The following is a 23,731-nucleotide window of genomic DNA, read 5'->3' on the forward strand; positions in this document are numbered from 1 at the left end:
TGAAAGTGACACTAAAGCAGCAAACCAGGCTTTATCCCACCTCCCCCTCCCCTGGACCCTCACTGGGGCTGGAGGCCATTTGCACGGCGAAAGACAGGTTCCCCCAAAATGTGTTCTGAGAGTCAGATTAAGAAAGCAGAGCGCCCCCCCCGGACTCGAAATAAGCCGGAAACACCTATAAGGCCCATAAGTGGTATAAAGGTGCATTTCCATTACACATATATGGCACAAACACAAGATATCAGAGCAGTGGGCCCCACGACCCCCTGTTCGCTATTTCACAGCTGACAGACAAGACAAGGCTGAATGATCTTCTTCATTGAAATCAATGGGGGTTACAGAAAAGGCAGCATGGGCAGATATCCATAGACTTCTATGGGAAAGGCGGCAGCTGTGAATCTGCTAAAAGGAGTCACAGGACCCCCCCCAGGCCAGCCAACCGGTGAGGACCAAGACCTAGCAGCTCGTTTTAAAGAGGTGGAACATTTCATTCTTACAGGGGGTTATGCTACAAATAATTTATCACCTATGCTAGGTGATCAATGTTTTATCACTCACAGTCTGACTGCTGGGACCCCCACTAATCTCAGGAAAAGGGGTCCCAAAACCAGTATGAATGCATGATCACTGCTCTATTTACTTCTCTGGAAGCAGCAGTGTGCATGCATGACCGGGAATGCGCATGCTCACTACCGCTCCGCCTCCTTTAGTGTGATAGGTGGGGTTCTCAGCGATTAAAGGATATCCCCTTTAATGCATGTCAATAGAAGTTGTGATAAAACTGATCAGAGGGGGGCTCATGGGAACCCCAATAATCAGGAAAGTTTTGCTCCCATCAATGAAGTAGTGGCTATACAGTCACTGAATGGCAGGTCAAGCTCAAAATTGATGTGAACCCTCGGGTGACAAATGGAAAAGCCTGCCCTCAATTCGGCAAGTACAGAGTATGATTAAAAAGTTTTTATTCTCTAGAAACAGCGCCACTTTTGTCCATAGTGGGTAGTGAAGAAAGATCAGTCCCATTCACTTTAATGGAGCCCAATTGCAGACCCATCCCATTAAGTGTTTTATTGGAAAACTCTTTAAAGAGGGTTTTCAGATGTTACGTAGGATAAAATAAAAAGTAAATGTAAATGAATTGCATACATAAAAGGTAAGAAACTCATACATCCAATGAATATTCTGCAGTTTCCACCTCCTATCACCTGCAGAATGAGAGTACTGCACACAGAACAGGCCGACAGCACAGGCCTATAACAGCCCCTAGTGGCCACCGTGAGTAATACAGGAATAATGTTTTAGAGCAAATTTTAGGGATGAAAAAATAAAATAACAGAAAAATAAATTAAAACTGAAAAAAAGAACACACTAATCGGCATTTTTTTTTATTGCACATGAAAAATCTTTTGTCATACAATGTATGTAACACAATTTGTGTGGAGAGACTACACTGGGGGAAGGGGAACAATTTTGGGGGGCATTTACAGTATCTGATTGTGCATTATCCAGGGGTTATTATGATGATGGGTGCCATATTTAAGCAGGCAATTGCTTCTGGGGGTTGTTACCAACTTTCCAAGGGTCCTGAATGGTCACATCCCCTACTTCTGGATTACATGACAACTTATGTTGGGACTGCATGTCAGTCCTAGTGGTTGTCAGCCCTTAAGTTTTGGCACCTAAGCACCAAAGAGAAGTATATAGTCCATTGAGATCCGTATACCTGGACCCACCTGATTATATACACATCTACTGATATGTTACATACAATACATGGATATAGAGCAGAGTGCGAGCTGGTGACTGGCAACGTACAAAGGACCGTGTTCCCCAATACTGCCATCAGGGCATGCTGGGAGTTGTAGTTTTGCAACATCTGGATAGCCACAAGTTGGGGACAATGACAAAATATCAGTCACCAAATCAGGAAACAGTCAGTTTAACCTTTGTGTGGTCTCTGCATTACCAAAATCAATATTGGTTCCCTTCCCAAATATATTATATACATTATTTCCCTGGTTAATATATCCAACATGACACTAACCCCTTGTGCACTTCAACCCAAAAAATAAATACATTTAAAACGTCAGGCATTTCTAAGATAAATCTGCATCCTGGAAAAGCTGGGTGAAGGCCAATATGGCCGCCAAGGACCCTACATTCATCTTTCCTTTTCTAAACTGGGGGGGAATACAACCAGGTGTGGAACACAAGGTGGGAACTATAGTATGAACGCTAATAGCGGCCATATCAGTTGTCTGCCGGCTTTGCCAGGAAGGCACCTTGACAAAAGTAGGAGGGAATACTCGGATACAGTCTTTTCAAAGTAGAGAATACTCCCATCATCCAAACAGCAGGCAGATAGCAGCAAACAATTTGCAGGAATGGGGAGATGATGACACAAACCAATGGGTCCCTACTACTCTGGGGCCCTAAGCTCAGATGCATAAGCTCACGGATGGCACAGGGCAGGGCAGGGCAAACCCCCCCCCCGCCCCAAAGATGGCACAGGGCAGGGCAACCCCCCCAAGCCATGGATGGCGCAGGGCAGGGCAACCCCCCCGAGCCACAGATGACGCAGGGCAACCCCCGTTGAACCACGCATGGCACAGGGCAGGGCAACCCCCCCCTGAGCCACGGACAGTAGGCAAGGAGAGGAAGGGATGGCAGAAAGTTGCATGCAAGGTATAGGGAGAAAGGTGGGAAACGTGGACCTGGAGCCCTAAGTTTCCGGTATGGATCCCATGTACATGCAGTCATGGAGTGCTGCTGAGATAATGTATCCGGCGTTCACGTGGCTTCATAATAAATAAAATGCTATAAAGACGCGAACACAACATAATGAAGAGAAAAAAACAGCATCGTCGTCCTCCGCAACCAATCCGAGCCCTGCTCTTATGCATTTACCTGGACACAGGAACCTGATTGGTTGACAGGGATGACAACACTTCTCGGCTACAATGATTCGGTGTGACATCGACGACATCATTTTGCATAGTTTATCATTTTCTGAGTAATGCAGTCTACAGCCTCGTATAAAAGTGACAGATATTACAGGATTCCATGTCCAAAGAAGTATAAATAGGGGGACCGACACCGCCATCTCCAGCCAGCACAATCCTATCATACGGGAACTGTAGGGTCCACAGCTAATGATCCTTCACCTATGTTACCTACTGAATGGAGTTTCCCTTTAAAGTGCCCTTTGGGCATTGGACTAGCCCATCTGATATAATGAACTGCTATGAACTGCAGAACAAAGATGGTACACGTGCGCTAAATGCAACACTGGGTAATGGGACCAACGACCCAATCAGACCAGACAGAACGGTTTGATTCTAAGCAAATCCCCTCTAAAGAGGAGGGTCCTGAACTGGATCAAAGGGTCTGGGCATAGCCCCCCCAAAAATTACTCCAAAGTGCCGCCACCAGGTGCTTCTCTTCTGTATAACATGCTGTTTCTAGCTGTAATCTGTTTATAGCAGCAAATACGTGGAGACAGATTAAAAGAAGCCAGGGAGGGTCCCGGGTCACTGCCCCTCCCAGCGGAAAGGGGGGGTCAACGGAAAGCTCAACGGAAAGCGGGGGAGGGTCCCAGCCCCCTCTCAATGGGAAGCAGGGGAGGGGGCAGGTCTCTGTTCTTCTCAATGGGAAGCAGGTCCCTGTCTGCTCCTGCTCTCCTGTCTAACAAACCTCATACATGCAGAACAAAGGTGGGATTTAAATTCAGAGCCAGCAAAATATTGGACACAGGTAGGAGCAATAAATGGTGAGAAGTGAAGGACAGGGAGTCCTAGCACCTATGGTGCTTGGAGAAGGCGGATGAGGAAGAACTGCTCATTGAAAAATGGTAGATGGCAATTTACAGAGCATAAAATCAGTACAGTTTCTGGACATATTAGACAGGTATGGGAACCAAAAGCAAATTTTACCTTTTACCATGCTTTTCTACAGGTTTTGGGTGAAAAAAAGATCCTAAAAGTTGTAAAATTGCCTGGGAAGGATTTAGTCTTTAATGATAATAAAAAAAAAAACAAAACATTGGGGTTGGGGCTGTCACCTGTCTGTATGGAAAGATAATGGCTGCCCCCGTTAAGAATACCGTTACTATAGTATTGTGGACCTCAGCCACTGAATCCATGCACTAGGAGAATAGCGGGGACTAATGCAGAGGAATTCATGACTGCAAGGAAATCATCTCACGGGAAGACTGAAAAATGCTCTAGAGGATCACAAGAAAAGCAAAAGGTTTTAAATAATAAGACCTGGATTAAGATGGAAAATAATGCCAGCCGTCTATACCATGCAACCAGGGACTTTACGGGTTGGATCGTGGGCACTTCCAGCACGGGCGCTGCTCGGGACGTGGTCAGAAGTCTACGTTATGGCTTGATATTCTGCTGCCAGGGAAAGCATTGAGGGCAGAGGTATGTACATGTAGGCGGCCATCGACCCCACAACCCGGGATACAATACAGCAGACGGCGTGAAGAGCAGTGAGGTCCTGAATGGAGAGAAATACCATGTGCAGGTCCAGGTCTATGTACAAGCTCACAGCTTTATCTTCATAGTCCCGACACCTTGTCAATATGGTGCCATGATTACCGTCCCCCCGCAGATCACAGTATTGTCTGATAGAAGCACATATATTCCCTTCGTCATTTGAGCGACGAACCACGATCTGAACGGATTAACATTTTCCAAACGGACTAAAAAAAAAAATAAATTAAAGTTTAAAACACAAAAGGTCCCTTTAAACGAGGGGGGGTCCGTACCCCATATCCCTCACATGCCGCCTTGATTTTCTGTAATACTTTGGTATGTGAATAGAATCTGTTGGATGTAAAAATAAAAAAGAAATCCGGTCTGCTCCCTGGGCCAACGTGCGTCACAATACCAGGACCAAAGCGGGAAAAAAAAATGCATTAAAAAAAACAAAAAAAAAACGGAGGCTACAGCTTCAGCTTTCCTGATTGGATCTTTTGATAGGTTTCATCGTCCAAGCGGATGTACTTTCCTTGCTGGGAATCCAGGACGTACAAGGCGTCTTTCACCACGCTGGGATTAAAGCCTTCTTTCCTCATGTCTGTTTTTTGGAATTTATATGTTCCTGTGCAGACAGTAAATGGGATAATAAGTGTTAGTTGCATTTTTTTTTTCTTAAATTTCTTCCTCCAATCAGTGGAAGAGACTGAACCCAGATGAAATCATTAGGCACGTCGCAGTCCAGGAAGGGGGGGGGGTGAGAATGTGGATGGGGAACCATATGATCTACTGTGCGCCAACAGCGACATCTGCTGGCTAACAGGGGGAACTACAAAATCTAATCCACTGGTGAAAAAATATAATATGGTTCCACCTGGCGAGATAGTAAGTAGTCTTCTGGTGCCACATCTGCTTTAGAAAGCCACACAGTCATTTTATTATTCTGAACTCGTCCACAAAACTGGTCAGACTGGTGACCGGGTGTGTATGGAAGCACATTACTCTCTTTCCACTATTCAGAACACGTGCAGACATGGCCGAGCAAGCATGTGTAATGGGGACTGATAGAGATGCTGACTTGTTCGACCAACTGCTATGATGTGCATCAGCCACCTTAAAGGGGTTGTCTGAACAATATTTCCTATATATGTAGCATACAATTAAAAACAAGAAAACTGTACATTTATCTCCTAAACTATCACCACTTCTCCGATCTCAGTACTGTGTACCCCGCTGGTCTTCTGACAGCTGCGGCCAGTGATTGACAGCAGCCTTCACTTATTCCATAGGAACAGAAAACGCACTGATGGAATAAGGCCACCGAGACAGGCAGGGAACTCAGATTTTCCCTAAGTGTATTTACCCCATGACTTCTCAGCAGAAATTAGGATCCAACTGGCCCACCACATATCTATAGGACCCCTAATCTGGGTCAGAGATAAGTTTGGACCCAATCACTTTCTGCTGGGATCTATTTTGTCTGAGCGTTTCACAATGAACTTATTAAGCCTCATGGATGATCAGGCCTGTGTGAAGATGGGCCCCAAGAATAATCTTCTCTGATGGAGCCCACCGTGCGCAGCCACTAGTGCTACACGTACAGTCTTTACCCTCTACATCTGTAGGGGGCACTCACCTGTTTTGTTGACCTTCGGCAGCAATCGGAGGAAGACTGGATGTGCGTACCCAGGCAGCGACTTCTTAAGGTCTTTAACAAATTTTACAAGATCGCTTTTCTGATCGGGGTCAGCGACGGCCGCCATGCCAGCTCTCCCTTCCGTTCCTAAGAAACAAATAAAAGACACAGTTTTAATACATTCCTGAGCACAAAGCCCTGAGATTCATGAAAAGAGATCGGCCATGTACCTGACACCTCCACTCCGTAGACCACCACGTCTGCTTGTTGGAGGAGTCTGCTCAGGATTCCTTCCACTTCTGTGGTGGACACATTTTCTCCTTTCCATCGGAAAGTGTCGCCCGTACGATCCCGGAAATACATATAGCCCAGCTCGTCCATAACCAGTACATCGCCTGGGAGAGGACAAATCAACAGTCGGGAGAGGACAAATCAACAGTCCGGGAGACGACAAATCAACAGTCCGGGAGACGACAAATCAACAGTCCGGGAGACGACAAATCAACAGTCCGGGAGACGACAAATCAACAGTCCGGGAGACGACAAATCAACAGTCCGGGAGACGACAAATCAACAGTCCGGGAGACGACAAATCAACAGTCCGGGAGACGACAAATCAACAGTCCGGGAGACGACAAATCAACAGTCCGGGAGACGACAAATCAACAGTCCGGGAGACGACAAATCAACAGTCCGGGAGACGACAAATCAACAGTCCGGGAGACGACAAATCAACAGTCCGGGAGACGACAAATCAACAGTCCGGGAGACGACAAATCAACAGTCCGGGAGACGACAAATCAACAGTCCGGGAGACGACAAATCAACAGTCCGGGAGACGACAAATCAACAGTCCGGGAGACGACAAATCAACAGTCAGTACAAGGAACACTTCTCCATATTTTGGGTACCACTCTTACCGGAGAGATATGCCGTGTCTCCAGGTTTGAAGACATTATTGGCGATTTTCTTGTTAGTGGCGGACTGGTTTACGTAACCATCAAACCTTCTCAGCGGGTCGGACTGGATGATGCGGCCAACCAGCTGCCCAGGCTCTCCTGTGATAGAAGGCGGCACACGAATAAATGTCAGCTCCTCCATACTCACGATCGCCACCGATCAGAAACCAATGTGCAGCTACTTTATGAGATTGGAGTACCCCATACATGTGTCAGTGTACCTGGTACTGCAGTAAGGTCCCATCCACTGGAATAGGACTAACCTGCAGGACCAGAGGTGGCCATTATATGGACAAGTCGCGGTGAGTGTGTGGACGTGGCCATTGCTGGGTCCTTCAGAAGTTAAGACAGTTTTGGGGCTCACTCAAATTTAATCATATAGCACTTGGCCCAATATTATACTATGGATGCAGATCTGTGATTTTTTTCTCATGCCGATTCAGCATGAGAAAACGAGTAATAATCGGGCAATAATCGGATAACGTGCATCCATACAAGTCTATGGGCGCGTGTGAAACATCAGACTGCTCTCGGATGCCATCCGAGTGCAGTCTGATTACCACGGACACAGAGAATGGAGAAATTACTTTCTTCATCTTCTTCACACCTGTGCTCCGACTCCATTTGCCTCATTATAGTGAGTGGTTCCATCGGGAATTTTGCCTTAATCGCGGTCTTGGGGATTTACATGGAAACCTTGGTGCAAGTGCTCAGCGGAGAGCGCAAGATAAATGTGAGCCGAGAATTATTCCAATTTTTTTGAGGGTGGAATGAACTTATAGACAGCAGTACAAGACTAGTTCTTGGTTTATTTTTGCGCAGTTCACCGTACGGTATAAGTGATAAGGCGGATTACAGCAATACCAGATGTATATTTATTTTTATATGTGTTTTGCTGCTGTCTCACAGTAAAAATGCTTTTTTTGTACATAAAAATTGAGGGCTTATTTTACTGCGTGACGAGTTGCAGATTTTTTTGGTATCATTTTGGGCACATAACGCGTTTTGATCGCTTTGTATTCATATTTTACAAACACAGAATGAACAAAAAAAACAGCTATTCAGTAGTTGTTAATCTCTTTTTTTTTTTTTTTGCGCCGTTCACCGTGCGGTAAAAGTGATAAGACCATTTTGTTTGTCTGGTCGGTACGTTTACAGCGATACCAGATTTATATAGGTTTTTTTATGCTTTGCTACTTTTACAGACTAAAAACAATATTTGACGAAAATGAATTTGTTTTTGCATCGTCATATTCTGAAAGCTGTAACTTTATTTTAGGGCTTGTTTTTTTGTGGGACGATTTGGAGTTTTTATTTATACCATTTTTTTTTTTACCTATGACTTTGTGATCACTTTTTATTAAATTTTTTGCGTGTTAGTTTGATGAAAAGCGTCATTTTTTTTGTTTTTAAAAAGATATTTGGTGTATGGAATAAATAACGTGCCAGCGAGTCATTACAGCGGGTCATTCCAGTCGCGGCGAAACCAATTATGTGTACTTTTTTTTTGCTTAGCTTTGTTTTATCACAAACGCTGCGCTGGGTTTTTAGTGGCAAAACAGCTTTTTGTTAATTTTTTTTGTGTTTTATTACTTTTTATTTTACTATCGTTTTACTTTTTTACTTAATCCCACTGTGGGACATGCATAATTTTTACTTTGATTACTGTTCTCGTTCACTGTAGTTCTCGTGTACTGCAGCCCCGGAGAGCTGTCAGTGAGTCACTGACTGTGCCCGTGAGACATGGCTTATAGCTGGATCTCACAGGCCACCGTACCCAGGGGTCATCAGATAACCTCAGGGTACCATAGTAATCATCAGCGCCAGCGATTACGATTGAGTGGGGGAGGGGGTGGGGGGGGGGGGCAATCCTTCCATAGTGGGTCTTTTAATCACTTAGATACTGCAAAAGCGGTATTTAAGGGGCTAATCAGCCCCGATCAGCAACAAAACTGACCGTAGCTGATCGGCAGTCGTTAAGGGATTAGGATCTGAAGAGGTTATGCCACAAACCATATTTATGACCTATCCATAGGACAGGCAATAAGTGTATGGTTACTGAGGGTCTGCGAGGTGTTGTGCATGTGTGACCCATAGAGGAGTGGTAGTTACACATGTGCACTACTACACAGTTCACACGGGGGACATGGGACCCTCATGATCAGTGGAGGTTCCAGCAATCTGTGGATAGGGGATAAATAGTGCAATAATCCCTTTTAATCTCCCTGTATACTATATTCTCTAGTGGGGTCACAATACGCATAGACAAGACATACATGCATGCATGCACGTACCGGGTTGACAGGGGATACAAAGACCTTCTGGAGTGCGGATCAGCTCCATTGTCTCTTCATTTACCTTCATCAGCCGGATGGGATACACAAAGGGTAAAATGCGGCTGTTAAATCCGCAGGAGCCAACCTAGAAATGACAGGTAATGGTTACGTACACGGCTGAGCGTCCCTTTGCCGGCCCCGTACACAATCACACGAGCCGCGCTTACGTTGTTGTCGAAGTTGCCCAGGCTGCAGTTACACTCCGTGGCGCCATAAAACTCTGCGATCTGCGGAATCCTGAACCGGGACATAAACTCCGTCCAGATGGCAGGTCGGAGCCCGTTCCCCAACGCCATGCGCACCCTATGCTGGGACTCGGCCTCCCGCACCGGCTGGTTCAGGAGATAGCGGCAGATCTCACCGATGTACTGGACGATCTGTACATAAAAGCAGCCGTGTCAGTACGAACTGGAGGTGGACACGGGCGGTGGCAAAAAATGTCAGATCCTCACCGTGCAGTTATATTTCGCGCAGTCATCCCAAAACCGCGAGGCCGAAAACTTCCTTTTGATAACAACCGTCAGACCAAGGAGGATGCACTGACCCATTCCAACAATGTTACCTGCCGGAAAGCAAGAAAAATATAAAAAAAAAAAGCAAAAGCCAGTTTAAAGGGGGTTTTCCAACCCCATTTATCTCACTATTACAAATACCTGGCAATGCTATAAAACAGAAAAAAAAAAAAAAGTAATATCATCAATACTCACCTCACAACCCCCTAATGCTTCTGTGTCAACGCTTCCCTCTTCCTTTGTCGCTCCAGCTCCACATATGACCAATGCAGCCAATCACTGACCTCAGCGGTGGTGATACATCACTGCAACAGTCACTGATTGGCTGCATCAGTGCCATATATATCATGCACAACAAGTATCATGCACAGTCCTATTCTAGTTTATTAGATCCATGAATGACCCTCGCCGAGCATGGGACTCCGATCTCTCTGATTCAATAAATATGAGGAGCAAATGCAACACCCCTCCGCTAGCGGACCTCTATTCCAGGGTTTATTTACGTGACTGATGCCTTTAAAGGAAAATGCTCTTTCTTAAAAGACCAAAAGGCTAAAAAAGTTACACATTTTCCTCAAGAGCATAAATCAAAATGGCAGCAATAGCGGTCAGCGCACCGAGGGCGACATAATTACCTGCAGAGTGGTACAGAGGAAGGCAGTCATAAATCACATCATCCGATCGCATGCCAAAGCCGTAATGCACCAGGGCAGCCATGCGGAAATATCTGAAGAGAAAGGACAAGGAAATAAATGGAGCCGCGATGACGTGTGCACGTCGTGCAGATCGCAGCTCTCGGACTCACCTGCTATGCACCACTATGGCCGCTTTGGGAAGCCCCGTTGTTCCAGAAGTGTAGATGTAAAATAATTTATCTGGAAAATAATCAAGTTATCAGACAATTGGAGAGGCACAATGTGGTTCACAGTGCGTTGGCTGCAATACCAGGCACAACCCACTGACAAGGGTGGACCTGTTTCTGGAAAGAAGCATAAAAATATAAAGACCCATATAGGGGAAAGCAGTAATATGCAAGTATTTTCCTTTTCACGAGACTCCATATGAAGGTGGCAAGTAGTTCTCCTGTGCAGGAATGGAAGCCGACACTGGCACCAATCAGGAGGGTCTTTAACTCCTTATTTACCTGTAAAGCTCCTTCCAGGGTCCTTTGGAGGAAGACGAGACGCGCTCTGCAGCAAGGAAGATACGAATTCCGAGCTAGGGGGAACCGCGGTGCGATCGCAGTCACCAAAGCAGAAAAGTCGTATGGATTTCCCCATCATGGAGTAGACGTCCGTGATTGCTAGAGATACAAGACAAAAAAATTACCCATGGCTGATTTTGGAAAAGCTGGGCAATATTTAATAAGGAGCACATATGACCCCAGAAAGCACGTGGCTACCAGCCAATAGTCTGACATGCCTTTCAGGACTCTGGAGAACTTGCCACCCAGCTTTCCAGATTTCCAGACCGCAGATCTAACGGCACAGATGACAATCTAGATCAAAGTCCGTCCCCAGGTGCAGCCTCTCACCTTGTGACATCTCCTGTCCAAAGATCACAGCCTTGGAGTTGGAGACGCTGAAGCAATGTTCCAGGGCGTCTAGACGCAAGTTGAAATTTATCAAAGCGGCTTCGACCCCGATTTTAGCCATGCCGAGCCAAAAGCCGACGTACTCGTTACAGTTCTCCATGAACAGCGCTATGACATCTCCGGTCCGGAAACCTTCAGCGTACAGGAAGTTGGCCACCGCATTGGAAAACTCGTCCAGCTCCCGGAATGTCCACGTGGCTCCGGTGCCCTCAAATATCAGCGCCGTCTTGTTGGGATGACGTTTAACACATTCCTTAAATATGATGGGGACGGTATTCTTCTCCCGCAGGTGTCTTTTCACTTGCAGCTTCACCCGGACGAGGGTTATCGCGCCTCTGCAAAAGAAAAAGAAAAAAGTAAAATCCGTCCGTAAAATACGTCAGATGCAAAAGTTTCATGGCACAAGTACAACAGGTCCATAGATCCCTATGCGCTTGATGGATACCAGGAGCGTCCCTTTTGGGATGTATATATAGCCTCTAGCGCTTTTCTATGCAGATTGCAACCACAAAAAATTAAAAGGCATAGCTATGCAGAATTAGAAGGGTTTTGCCAAAAATATCAGGTTATCCTCTATTCATGTTGTAGCTTGCTAATCACTGGGAGTCCGACCACTGGGACCTCCAAAGATCCAAACTATGGTGATCTGCAGAGCCATATTCTGAGGGAGCCATATTCTCAGGATTGATGGGTATAGGGGATAACCTTATTTTTTATTTTTGTAATGGTGGCTTATGCATGACATGGCACTGTGCTGCATACAAAATATGTCAGGACTTCAGATTCAGTTTTTAGGTGTCCACAAACATAAGGAGAAAGTCGGCTGAAATTGATGACTTTGGTGAGATCGGCCAACCAACCGTCACGTTGGTGCCTCTGAAGAATGCTAAGGAAAAGAAGGATTGGGCATGCTGGATTCCATCATGCCTGATCCTTTGTGCTCAGTGGAGAGGAGCAGGAGGCAGATGTCCTTCTCCCTCTTCCCACTGAGAACACACAGCTGAGTGGGCAAGTGTCTTGTGGGGTCACTTACCTCCACACACTTTACCAGGACTAAACCAAAATGCATGGTTGCTCCAATGCACTCATTATATCCCTTGACTGACCTTAACCATAAGGGGTTGTCCACCATTGGGGACAATTTTTAGTTTTTCTTACATAAATGCATGCATTTTTGGGCATTTGAGATTCATTACCAATATTGCACCGTTTGCCTCCTTTTTTACTGGCAGGAGAATGAGTTCAATGAAAATGCATCAGTGAGCTTGTTCAGACTGTCCAGTGGGACAGTTTGTAACCCTTATCTGTCTTTTTCTGGGCTCATCTCAGCTGATTTAGGACCACAAAGTTAAATGTGAGAGAACCAAACAGTGCAATATTTGTAATGAAACCCAATTGTAAAAGTGATTTTTGGCCCAAAGTACAGGTCGGAAGATAAAAAGAAAAAAAATTGTCCCTAGAGGTGGACAAGTCCTTTAAATAGAAGCACTTTCCAACGCAGCTTTCCATCAGAAGTAAAACAAGGGCATGCTAGGAGTTGTAGTTTTGCAACCGCTGGGACTAGACATATTGAACGGCTCCATTATTGTCCCCAGCAAATCTACAATTGTAATCTGTTGCTTCCTAGCAATATCCATTAGTAGAGATGAGGACTACAACTCCCAATGGAATTTTCATCCAGTTTCCACTTTAATTATGTAGAAAGAGAAGGGAATGACAATGAGAGAAAGATCTAGAAAGCTACATAATCCTCTGCTAAAATACTCTGTGCTGCAGGAATACCCTTCCTGCAGCACAGGAACACCCATTCTACTGCCTCCCGTAACTCTTCTAAAATGCTCTGTGCTGCTGTGGACATGCAAATGGTGACAACAGACTGTGGACGTCCACTAGTCTCCGTCCGTTACCCACCAAACAACCCTGTCACATTGACTTGGCACAACGCGTGCCCTGAATGTCGCCATATTTTGCATTACAGGAAAGTGCTAATGTGCATTTCATAGGGAACAGTCTTGTCTCTGTGACGCCGTGTATTGCGAGGGGTCACAGGTCACTGCCTTGGACAAAATCAAACACATTCATCTCCTGCTGCAGCCATCCTTTCCATCAGAGGACTACAAGGCCCCAATATGAGGATGGAGAGGGCTCCAGATAGAAGGGGCAGATATGGCAAGCCGTTGTAAAGCCTACAGTTGATATCAATGTAATAAATGGACAGGGAAAGGTTACCTTGCAAAATGACAACTATAAAAGCAAAGCACAGTCCATTAGGAATTGGATAAGAGTGTCCCCGGCGGGGGGCAGAGTCCAGGGCTTATCTTGCAACACACAAATCTAAGCTGGACAATCAAGTTCAAGGATGAAGAACACAATACATAGATTTAGTGCGGGTACAAAGGGTGGCACCTGTGATAAGCCGCATCATTAGGCACGCCGAATATGTACGGGGCTCTGCAAACAGGACCGTCTATAAAGCTTTCACCGCTTCTGGGAAAGCTTCCAGGGGGCACCACTCCGCTGTCCAAGCCCCCTGGTTATTTAGTAATATGGTAAAGGAAAGGGCGCATCACTACATAAGCAGGAAGGTGCGTCACTCAGGAGCCTGGGAAAGCAGAGTGGCAATCATCTTAGTAGCTGTAATGGTTCCTGGCTTAATTTAAAGGGAATCTGTAGTGTGCTGCAACCCCTTCATTCTCAGGAACCGCAAATGTCTCACAGCAGCGGCATATCCCAGTGACATGCCATGGATTACCAAGATGAGAATACCCCCCTTTAAAGGGAGGCCATATAAACAACATGTGTACATGTATTTCAGCCAAATCCCTCAAATTTGAGTGGAACCAGCTGACAGTATGGGGGTCTCCCAAATCTCCTCCAAAAGTTCAATGCTGTGGGAAAAAAAGGATCAAGCATGATAGATTTTAAAGTTTTTTTTTCTTTCAAAAAATGGCAAGTAATCCCTATCTATAGGATACGGGATAACTGGTTAGAGGCTCTTCAGTTGGGACCCCCAGCAATGCAGAGACCGTGGCTGTACAGTGGAGTGTTGTACTCTGCTCTCTTTCTGGCAGCCCCATAGACAATAATACAGCGAAGGTCGAATACATGCATCTCCACTTCATTCAATCCTGTTCTTGGGATTTCTGTGGGTCCCAGTGATTGCAAAATATCCCCTATCCTCTGTCAGCGTCTTATCCTCCTCTCCCCATTGAGCGCATGCAGGCACATGTGTTGGGTGTAGCTTGTGCTGGCAGGGAGCACACCTGCATAACAATGTGCCATTCAGGGTCACAAGAATTGGGTGCCACCTTTTTTTAAGGTGTGAAATGCCCTTGAAACGTTTTTAGTGCAAATGAAAATATTTGTTTCTGGCAATTTCATAAACCCTACCCCCGGAGGACAATGCCGGCGCTCACAGCACGTGTGGGCAGTAATGCGATGCCCGGAGGAATATGATCATTGTTAGCACAGGGGCGGCATCACTTCTTGGTGAAAAGAAACAGAACGGTCTAAGTGCTATAAAGAAGGACGACTTTGTCCTGAGGATCCGGATTTTTATGGATGACACATTAGAATTCAGCCCGTTACAGAAAGGCCTTACATGCACTGACACAAAGGAACGTTTGTCCGATTATTCATCTATAATCGCTTATCGCTGAAGGTTTTTCACGTCGTTTAAAAGATATTTCCCTAGAAAGAAAGTTGTCCTCTGCTATCAAGTGGGTAAGATTCCCACTCAGGCCACAATGATTGACACCAAACTTTCCCACAGCCCTGAATGGTAACCCCTTTAAGAGCAGTAACAAAGTGATGGTATATTGCTATTACAAAAAATCAGTGTGGGTCTGGCCTCTAGGACCCCCACTGATCCTGAGAATGAAGGAGATAGTGCTACCTACATCCTCTACCCCATTTTCTCTGCACAGCAGAGGGCAGGCCGCTCACAGCAATGTCAGGCGGCCAGGAGGACACTGCGCAGGATGCACCAGCACTGCAGACTCTTGAATTTCAGTTTAGATGGGTGAGGTTAAAGAGGACAGACACTCACCGATCACACCAGCAATATGCCAACATTTTTTTAAACATGAAAACAAAACCTGCTGAAGTGGCTAATAACAGAAAACAATAGTAGAAATGGAAAGACTGTTGTAATGAAAATAATCCTTTAAAGTTACTCTTAAGTGGTTGCAGGTAAATCACCCCCCCCCCACCTTACCTCACATCTCGACCGATGGTCTTGTAGAAAACCTTCATAAACTTCCATCCTCCGGAGCCCAAGTAGAAAACAAAGACGGCACCAATCGACTGAAACCAGGGCAGCCCGACCACGGCTTTGAGCAGCAGCAGCAGGGACGAGCAGGACGCCAGGCGCAGCATCTTCCTGTAACCGGAAAGGCGATCAGAGTCAACACCGTCTGCTTTTATACTGATAGTTATCACCGCGCCCATGTCACCGGGGCAGGGGTAGGTCTAGGGAGGGGGCAAAGTTCATGTCATAAAAATCATAGAAAGAAGCAAACCATTCCCGTGTATCCGGACCGGAATAAATACTCCAAGTGCAGTATAACTGCTATGCAGAAACAGCCACCCTGTAAGTGACAGCAACGGTCAAAATATCCGATAGGTTATTCTGCAAGTTGCATGCAATTGTCAAAATCTGTTCTTAGAAATAAAGCTTATTGAAGGGGCACTGAAGATGCGCACATCTTCTAATGCGTCCTATGCAAGCAACCAACCAATCAGATCAATGATGTTATTTTAAACTCCATTCCTGCACAATGAAAGCAGGAAGCTGATTGGCTGCTATGGACAAGTGGCGAACACGTCTTCACTGGTGTTAGAAACTAAAACACGGCTGTGAAAACTGCACCCGGTCACCAGGGGCAACGAGGCGACATATTCCTGTAAGACAGTCCGGATACACAATGATGGAGGTTTATCAAATCAGAATAATAGAGAAGAGCGTGGGGTCCTCGTCATGGGAACTATCGGGCTGTCAAAGAAGAGACATACCGGGCGTCATTGTGAGGGGTTATAGCTGTTATGGGGATGACATTATGGGTGCATACTCTCTTGGAAGTCTACCATTGGGCCCACATCATCATTGGTGGAGGAAAGTATGTTGGGTCCTCCCCGGCGGGGAAACTCCTTGCCGCTCAGGCTAGGATGTGGGGGGGGGGGGGGGGGAGCTTCTCGTGGGCCCCTCACCACCTTGGCTGTAATGGGGGTGTTAATGTGGGTCCTTCGCTGCTCTGGCCGGGATGTGGGGGAAAAAGGTCCTCATGGGACAATCGCTGCTTAAATGGGGGGGATAATGTGGGGGGGGGGAAACTCCTCGCGGGGCTTTTAACTGCTCTGGCCGGGAAGGGGGGTCCCTCACCACCCTGAATGAAATGGGGTGAGGTGGGGGGGGACGACTCCTCGTGAGTCTTTCACTGCTCTCACCAGGTTGTGGGGGGGAAAGCTCCTCGCGGGCCCCTCGCCGGGATGTGGGAGGAGAGGGGTCGCTCATTGTGGCCTTAGATGAGAGACGTCACGAAAACTCCTGCAATCAAATCCTACAAACCACATCTCCCCTGTGTATGGGGTTATTGTAAAACTAGAGAAAGTGGAAAATGGCAGGAAAAAACAGAAGTAAATGGATAAGGAAAGAGAGAAGACGCCAGGGAACAATTCAGGTGATTGTCACAGCGACAGGCGAGCGACGGCCATTCACAGTGCCGGCAGGGTGCAGAGGATCCGCCGGCAGATTCGGGATTGACCTTCACAGCTAAGGAGATCGTTGTGATGAAGTCTGGTCGTATCAGAGGAGCAAATTCCCGTTTTACGAGCTAATAACCCTAACACAGGCCGGCACCGCACGCTGTATAACCTTCACCATAGTGACGAGCCTGCGGTAACACATGGATGGCATGGGTACAATGTCTCTATAACCATATGTACTCTTCCCCTACCTTAAAATGGATTGTAACAAACCTTTATATCCTACTGGGTATGGCAGGAATATTTAGGGGGGGTCATCATTTCTAGGACGCCCCACTAACATCTACGGATACATAACCTGCTGCTCAAGTGTATTTACAGATGCCCTGTAATGCTCCGAAATCCCTGCAAAAAGAAGCAAAGAACAGCAGGACCCCTGCAATTAATTCTGCTCTAGGGGAGGTACCCGCTACCCCCACTGAATATGGCTGTGCATTATCACTCTACTTCTCTATCACTTGAGTCATCAAAAAAATATATTTCTGATGGATGAGACAATTCACTGCCTTCTCCTACTTGCTGATGGTCTCCACTTTGATGCAAATATCTTCCTGCTATCAGACCGGCTTATTACCAGACACAGGTAGTCTTCAAATATTCTGCAGAAAGATGGGAAAATTATAAGGCACCTGAGGACGGATTATTGAGGAGTCGGGGATGAGAGATGGATTTATCGTCGTATCGCAGTCATAGAAGGGTTGTGGCTGCGATTCCACCACTGGGACTCCCAAAGATCACAAGGGTGCAGTGTCCCCCATGTGCATATGGCTCATACAGCGCTTTGCCAGTCTTATCAGTAGTGCGTGTGCGACCAAACACGACTAACGACCCTCATTTTTGTGATCAGTGGGCATTACAGTGGTATAACCACCAGCAATCAGTCACATTACCTATTTTGTGGGCCAACCCCTTTAAATGATTTCTGTTCCTAGGAAAGCTGGGTGACATTTTTACGAGCAGAGACCATCTACACCCTCACACAGTTTTGCATTTGATGTAATATTGGCCATTTTGCTTGTCACCCAGCTTTCCAAGGAAGTGAAAACTAATGACAGAAGACAAAGATGTAGGAAAACAGTAACGGGGGGGGGGGGCTCTTAATTGGCCAAATACGACTTTTCAGCAGAAGCGATGACCTATTTTTGGGCTGCACGGCAGACAACTCTCAGCGTGTTCTCCAAAAACTAGGTGAGAGTTCACTTTGGTTTCGTGTTGTGTGACGAATGTTGTGCAATGCACACTCGGGGGTTAATGAGTCACCACTCGCGGTGACATCCATCACTACACACCACCGCAGTCACCCCCATGGGGAGGGGGAAGTATGCGAGAAGTGATGCTACGGATAGAAAGCAGACACCAGCGCGTGCCACTCGGGTTATAGCAGGGCAAATGCAGCAATGTACATCTACTGCAAACTCACAAAACAGCTGCGGCCGGCTCTGGATATTAACAGGTTAATGTGATATGGAAGGGGGGGGGAGGGGTGACCAGGACTTAAGAGGAAAAGCTCATTGAACCTTATTAGCCAGACACTTCACATCCAAGAGGATGAGGAGACGCAAGGTCACAAGCTAATGAGCGCAGCAGAAGCCGATCTGCAGGGACATTCAGCGATGGGAGTCACCGTGGTTGAACTGGGAAAGGCGAAAGCAAGCCGATTAACTCCCGACGTGCTAAGAAACAAACTAACCCGAATATATCGTAGTATCTGCGGTCATACTACTACAACTCTCAATATTGTCTGCAAGCTGGGAACTGCCACTTTATACTTACAGCAGTGGTCTCCAACATGTAGCTCAAAACTACAACTCCCAGCATGCCCTGGCATACAGGCTGGGAGTTGTAGTTTTGCAAAAGCTTGAAAATTGCTGCTCTGGAGGAGTCTTAAAGGAGACGTCTGATTTAGACAACTTCTTTCCATATAGAGGGGAACAGGAAGACCACTGAAGAGCATACTGATATACCCATGTATTCTGATTTTAATGGGCACTGTGAAACGCTGCAGAACCAATCAGGGTGGTACTACAGGTGATAGTGGGGTCATTGTAGGGGGATGTGTTATGTGGTAAGTGAATGTCCAATATGTATGATCCCTTTAAATCTCATGTATATATTCAAACATATGACTTGCTGTATATGGATCTAATGGCCCGCTTCTAAACATGAACAGTAGTTCAATGGTCAGAGAGAGGAGATCTCTGACCTGAAGAACTACCAGAGTCTCATACAGTGGCTTAAAGACCGTGGGCTTATATTCACCCCCATGGGCCACAAACTGCAGCAACAAATGCAGCAATTTTTGGTAGAAATGTGTGCGGTTGTCTGCAAGACCAAAAATTCTCCCATTCAGGGCCACCATGCCGGACTAATCTCTGCCTGTGGACGGCTCGACAGACGTACAGCCAGGATCTGATTCTTGCTGTTCCTGGATTCATGCTGCCTGAACCACTGACAGGTTCCCTTGAGGCCTCATTCAGATAGCAGTATTTTCCACATATGAAAAAACCTGACCTATTATTCTGATGAGACTTTGATCAGAGTGTGGTCCAAGTGGTAATAGCTTATCTTGTGCGTGGAGAATTTAAAAAAGAAAAAAAAAGTTTCTCCACCTTCTTCCTGATTGTCCGTGAAATAAATCGGACGGCACTCAGATGTCATCTGAGTGAGGTCCGATTTTTTTATGGACCCATTGACTTGCAATGCCGATTTTGATCCGACCCTTGGATCAAAATCAGACTTGTCTCTGATATTCCGATATAGTCTGAGAAACACTAGGTCCGAGGAAAAGAAAAATAATCAGACATGTGCACCAAACCAGGCAAATCAACAGGCTCGGTTTTTGAAGTGAATACAACCAAGCAACGACAGCAATCATCAAATATATAATTTCTTTATTGATGAAACAATAACATAACTATTCAGATTAAAAAGAGCCTCAAACTGTGAGGGCCACTAGAATAGACCTATTTATACTTGCATTTTTATACTCAAAAAAACTCAATAGAGATTGAATGCAACTGCAGGTTATACCACCTAGCTGCAGATATATGTATATTCCAGGTATGCCATACTATAGAGCCAATCAATTAACTAGCAGCCGTGTATAATAAAACACAGGTGAAAAAGCTGCTATTTCTTATATAAAGTGCATAGTGCTCTGGCATGTGCCTAAATGAAATATAGCAGATATATAAGATGTAGATAGTATTTCATTACCTTAAAAAAAAAGCTGCCAGATTACTGATACAAACAAGGACCTGTGTCCCTCCACCCCCCCTGAGGAAATGCATACGAAACGTGCGTTGGGGTGGAGGAACACAGGACCTTGTTTTTATATTTGTCTCATCAATAAAGAAGTTATATATTTTATGATTGCTGTGGTTGCTTGGTTGTATTCACTTCAAAAACAGTCTGTTGATTTGAACGTGTCTATATATACACAGCTATACTGAGTGCTTTTTGAGGACATTCTTTGAGGATTATCATGTGCACAGACCCATAGAATATCAAAAGGTATGAGCACTGTGAAAACCACAGATTGCACTTGTATGAAAGAGATCTTAAGGGAATTTTCCAGAATTTACCTCCCCAAAAGATGGCAAATATAATTTGCTTTGGTCCCAATCGCTGCTGCTATACCTCCAGGCGTGAAGACATGTCTGAGGGCCACGGTGGACAAGTGACCATAGAATGTCCTTTTAGGTTATTGAACCCCAATTGGGTCATTAAAAAATATTTTGGGGTGCACCTTATTCATATATATGTAGCGGATACCTCGTAATAACAGTATATACCTGGAGGAGATAGATATTATAGATATATGTGTATATATATATTACACATTGTGTGCGTAATATATCTCGAGCACAGACAATAAAAACAAACCTGACCCACGAAGGGTCACATGTCAGAGGTCACCATACAGGCCGATCCCAGGGAGTCAGCAGACTCCGGTGATGGCTGGTCACTCGCATGCCCCCGTCCCCTCCTGGGGGTCCCCATCATATACAGGTGCATCTCACTAGATTAGATCAAAAAGTGAATTTATTTCAGTTCTTCAATACAAAAAGTGAAACTTGTTATATAGAGTCATTACAAACAGAGTGATCTATTTTAAGTGTTTATTTCTGTTAATGTTGATGATTAAGTCATTATCTCAGTAAATTAGAATACTTTATATCAACCGCTTGAAAAATGTTTTTAAAATCTGAAATGTTGTCCTACTGAAATGTCTGTTCAGTAAATGCCCTCAATACTTGGTCGGGCTCCTTTTGCATCAATTACTGCATCAATGCGGCAATGTGGCATGGAGGCGATCAGCCTGTGGCACTGCTGAGGTGTTATGGAAGCCCAGGTGGCTTTCATAGCAGCCTTCAGCTCGTCTGCATTGTTGGGTCTGGGGTCTCATCTTCCTCTTGACAATACCCCATAGATTCTCTATAATAGATTCTCTATGGGGTTAAGGTCAGGCGAGTTTGCTGCCAATCAAGCACAGTGATGCTGTTGTGTGTAAACTTTTGGCAGTGTGAACAGGGGCCAATTCCTGCTGAAGAATGACATTTCCATCTCCATAACATTTGTCGGCAGAGGGAAGCATGAAGTGCTGTAAAATGTCCTGGTAGACGGCTGCGCTGACTTTGGTCTTGATAAAACACAGTGGACCTCCACCAGCAGATGACATGGCTCCCCAAACCATCACTAATTGTGGAAACTTCACACTAGACCTCAAGCAGCTTGGATTGTGACCTCTCCACTCTTCCTCCAGACTCTGGGACCTTGTGGAGTGTGTCAATGACTGCCTTCTGGACATCTGTCAAGTCAGCAGTCTTCCCCATGATTGTGGAGCCTACTGAAACAGACTAAGGGACCTTTTTAAATGCTTAGGAAGCCTTTTCAGGTGTTTTTTGATAATTATTCTGATTTACTGAGACTTTTGTGTTTTCATTGGCTGTAAGCCATAATCATTAACATTAACAGAAATAAACACTTGAAATAGATCACTCTTTATGTAATGACTATATAATATGAGTTTCACTTTTTGTATTGAAGAACTGAAATAAATGAACTTTTTGATGATATTCTAATTTAGTGAGATGAACCTGTATATAAACACATAGGAAGCCAGTACATCCATGGAGGCAGCATAAGGCCAAGTCCCCACGTGGTGGAAACACTGCAGACAATCCGCTACATTTACCCATTCCAGCAGAGTGGATGTGATGAACGCTCCTGGCCGCTGTGCGATTAAACACGCAGATTTAATCATGCAGGTTTTTAGTGCAGTCCTTTCCCCAATAGGCTCCTATGGAGAGGCTGAAAACTGCATGTAAAATCAGTACTGTTTTTTCATAAATGCAGAAACCCTGGGATAATAAAGACACATTAATAAAAAATCCAAGGAATGCACCAAAAAATTGGGAAACGCACAATAGAAAAAGCCATAGTCCGAGCAGATGTGCACCCTGTGGTCTGCAGAAAAATCGCAGTGTAATGTGTATGTGCATAATGTGGGGGGGGGGGTTCATAGAGAATAGGAAGAGGCGCGACTAATGGGAGAGATCCCATATACACACCATGTATATATACACACCATGTATACAGATGGAGGTGAGCGCAGTGCAGACCGGGTGTGCACAGGACACATGCGGGGTAATGCGTGGTGCATGCTGGGAGCTGTAGTGCGCACACAATGATAACAGGGCCGGTGAGTATCCCGCACACTGACCTGCAGTACTCGGCAGCTCGCAGCCCCCGCCGGCCGTCTGACGTCCTTCTCCGCCCGGCCCGGGTGTACTAAGATCTTCCGGGAGCAGCCCTGACATGCGGAGACACCATGCCCCGCCCTCCGCACAGCACGTGACGCCAGGAGCGGCTGGGAATTGTAGTCCCGACCTCACTACCTTCTGCAGAGCCGAGTACCTGAGGCGGCGCGCAAGGCATGGCGGGAGGTGGCGGCAGAGCCGCGGCCGCTGCGCGCAGACCGGAGCAGCCGATGGCAGATCGGGCGGATATTATTGGGACTTGTCGTAAGGGGGAGGATGTGCAGCTGCTGTGCTACTACAACGCCCAGCATGCCTCGCAGGAGGAGCCGTGGACTCCAGTGCTCTGGGGCCGCTCTCATTCAAGTGAATAGAAGCAGAGCTGCAGTGTCCTTAGGTCCTGGACTAACCCCTGTAATGGGGGCGTGGGGGGGTACTCTCTGGGCCTCCTGCCCCCAGCGGGCATCAGAAGGGATCGCATTACTGTGTATCCCCTGCTCAGTTGTGGCTCCCCCACTGGCGGGGCAGAGAACTGCAGTAAGTCTCCTTCATTTGCTCTGCAGGGGAGGGCGGTGCGGAGACGAAGAACTGAAGAGGAGGCCGCAGCACTGTCGCCCCCTCATCCCCCTACAATCATTAAGTGAGGAGGATACCCCATTAAAGGTGTTACATATATAACAGATATTTG

At 46.0% G+C, this 23,731-nt stretch overlaps 1 protein-coding gene across 2 annotated transcripts; it reads right to left on the reverse strand.

Annotated features, from left to right (window-relative positions):
• Positions 1 to 1,369: 1,369 nt before the first annotated feature.
• On the reverse strand, positions 1,370 to 23,221 carry SLC27A4 (solute carrier family 27 member 4). Of its 2 annotated transcripts, XM_073640177.1 has the most exons (13): positions 23,010 to 23,221; positions 15,738 to 15,902; positions 11,462 to 11,856; positions 11,072 to 11,230; positions 10,733 to 10,802; positions 10,563 to 10,654; positions 9,868 to 9,977; positions 9,583 to 9,792; positions 9,374 to 9,500; positions 7,041 to 7,178; positions 6,351 to 6,515; positions 6,121 to 6,267; positions 1,370 to 5,109 (listed from the first exon to the last, which is right to left on the reverse strand). In XM_073640177.1, exons 2-13 carry the CDS (start codon positions 15,896 to 15,898, stop codon positions 4,952 to 4,954), a joined length of 1,932 nt encoding a protein of 643 aa, XP_073496278.1. In that variant the 5' UTR covers positions 15,899 to 15,902; positions 23,010 to 23,221; the 3' UTR covers positions 1,370 to 4,951. The 2 variants fall into 2 exon arrangements, with proteins under 2 accessions (XP_073496278.1, XP_073496277.1); XM_073640176.1 differs by lacking the exon at positions 23,010 to 23,221 and having other exon boundaries at positions 15,738 to 15,985.
• Between the last annotated feature and the right edge of the window lie 510 nt (positions 23,222 to 23,731).

The sequence above is a fragment of the Phyllobates terribilis genome, unplaced genomic scaffold (assembly GCF_046119375.1).
Source record: "Phyllobates terribilis strain yellow unplaced genomic scaffold, ASM4611937v1 Scaffold_7__3_contigs__length_470593459, whole genome shotgun sequence".
NCBI classification, from domain to species: domain Eukaryota; kingdom Metazoa; phylum Chordata; class Amphibia; order Anura; family Dendrobatidae; genus Phyllobates; species Phyllobates terribilis.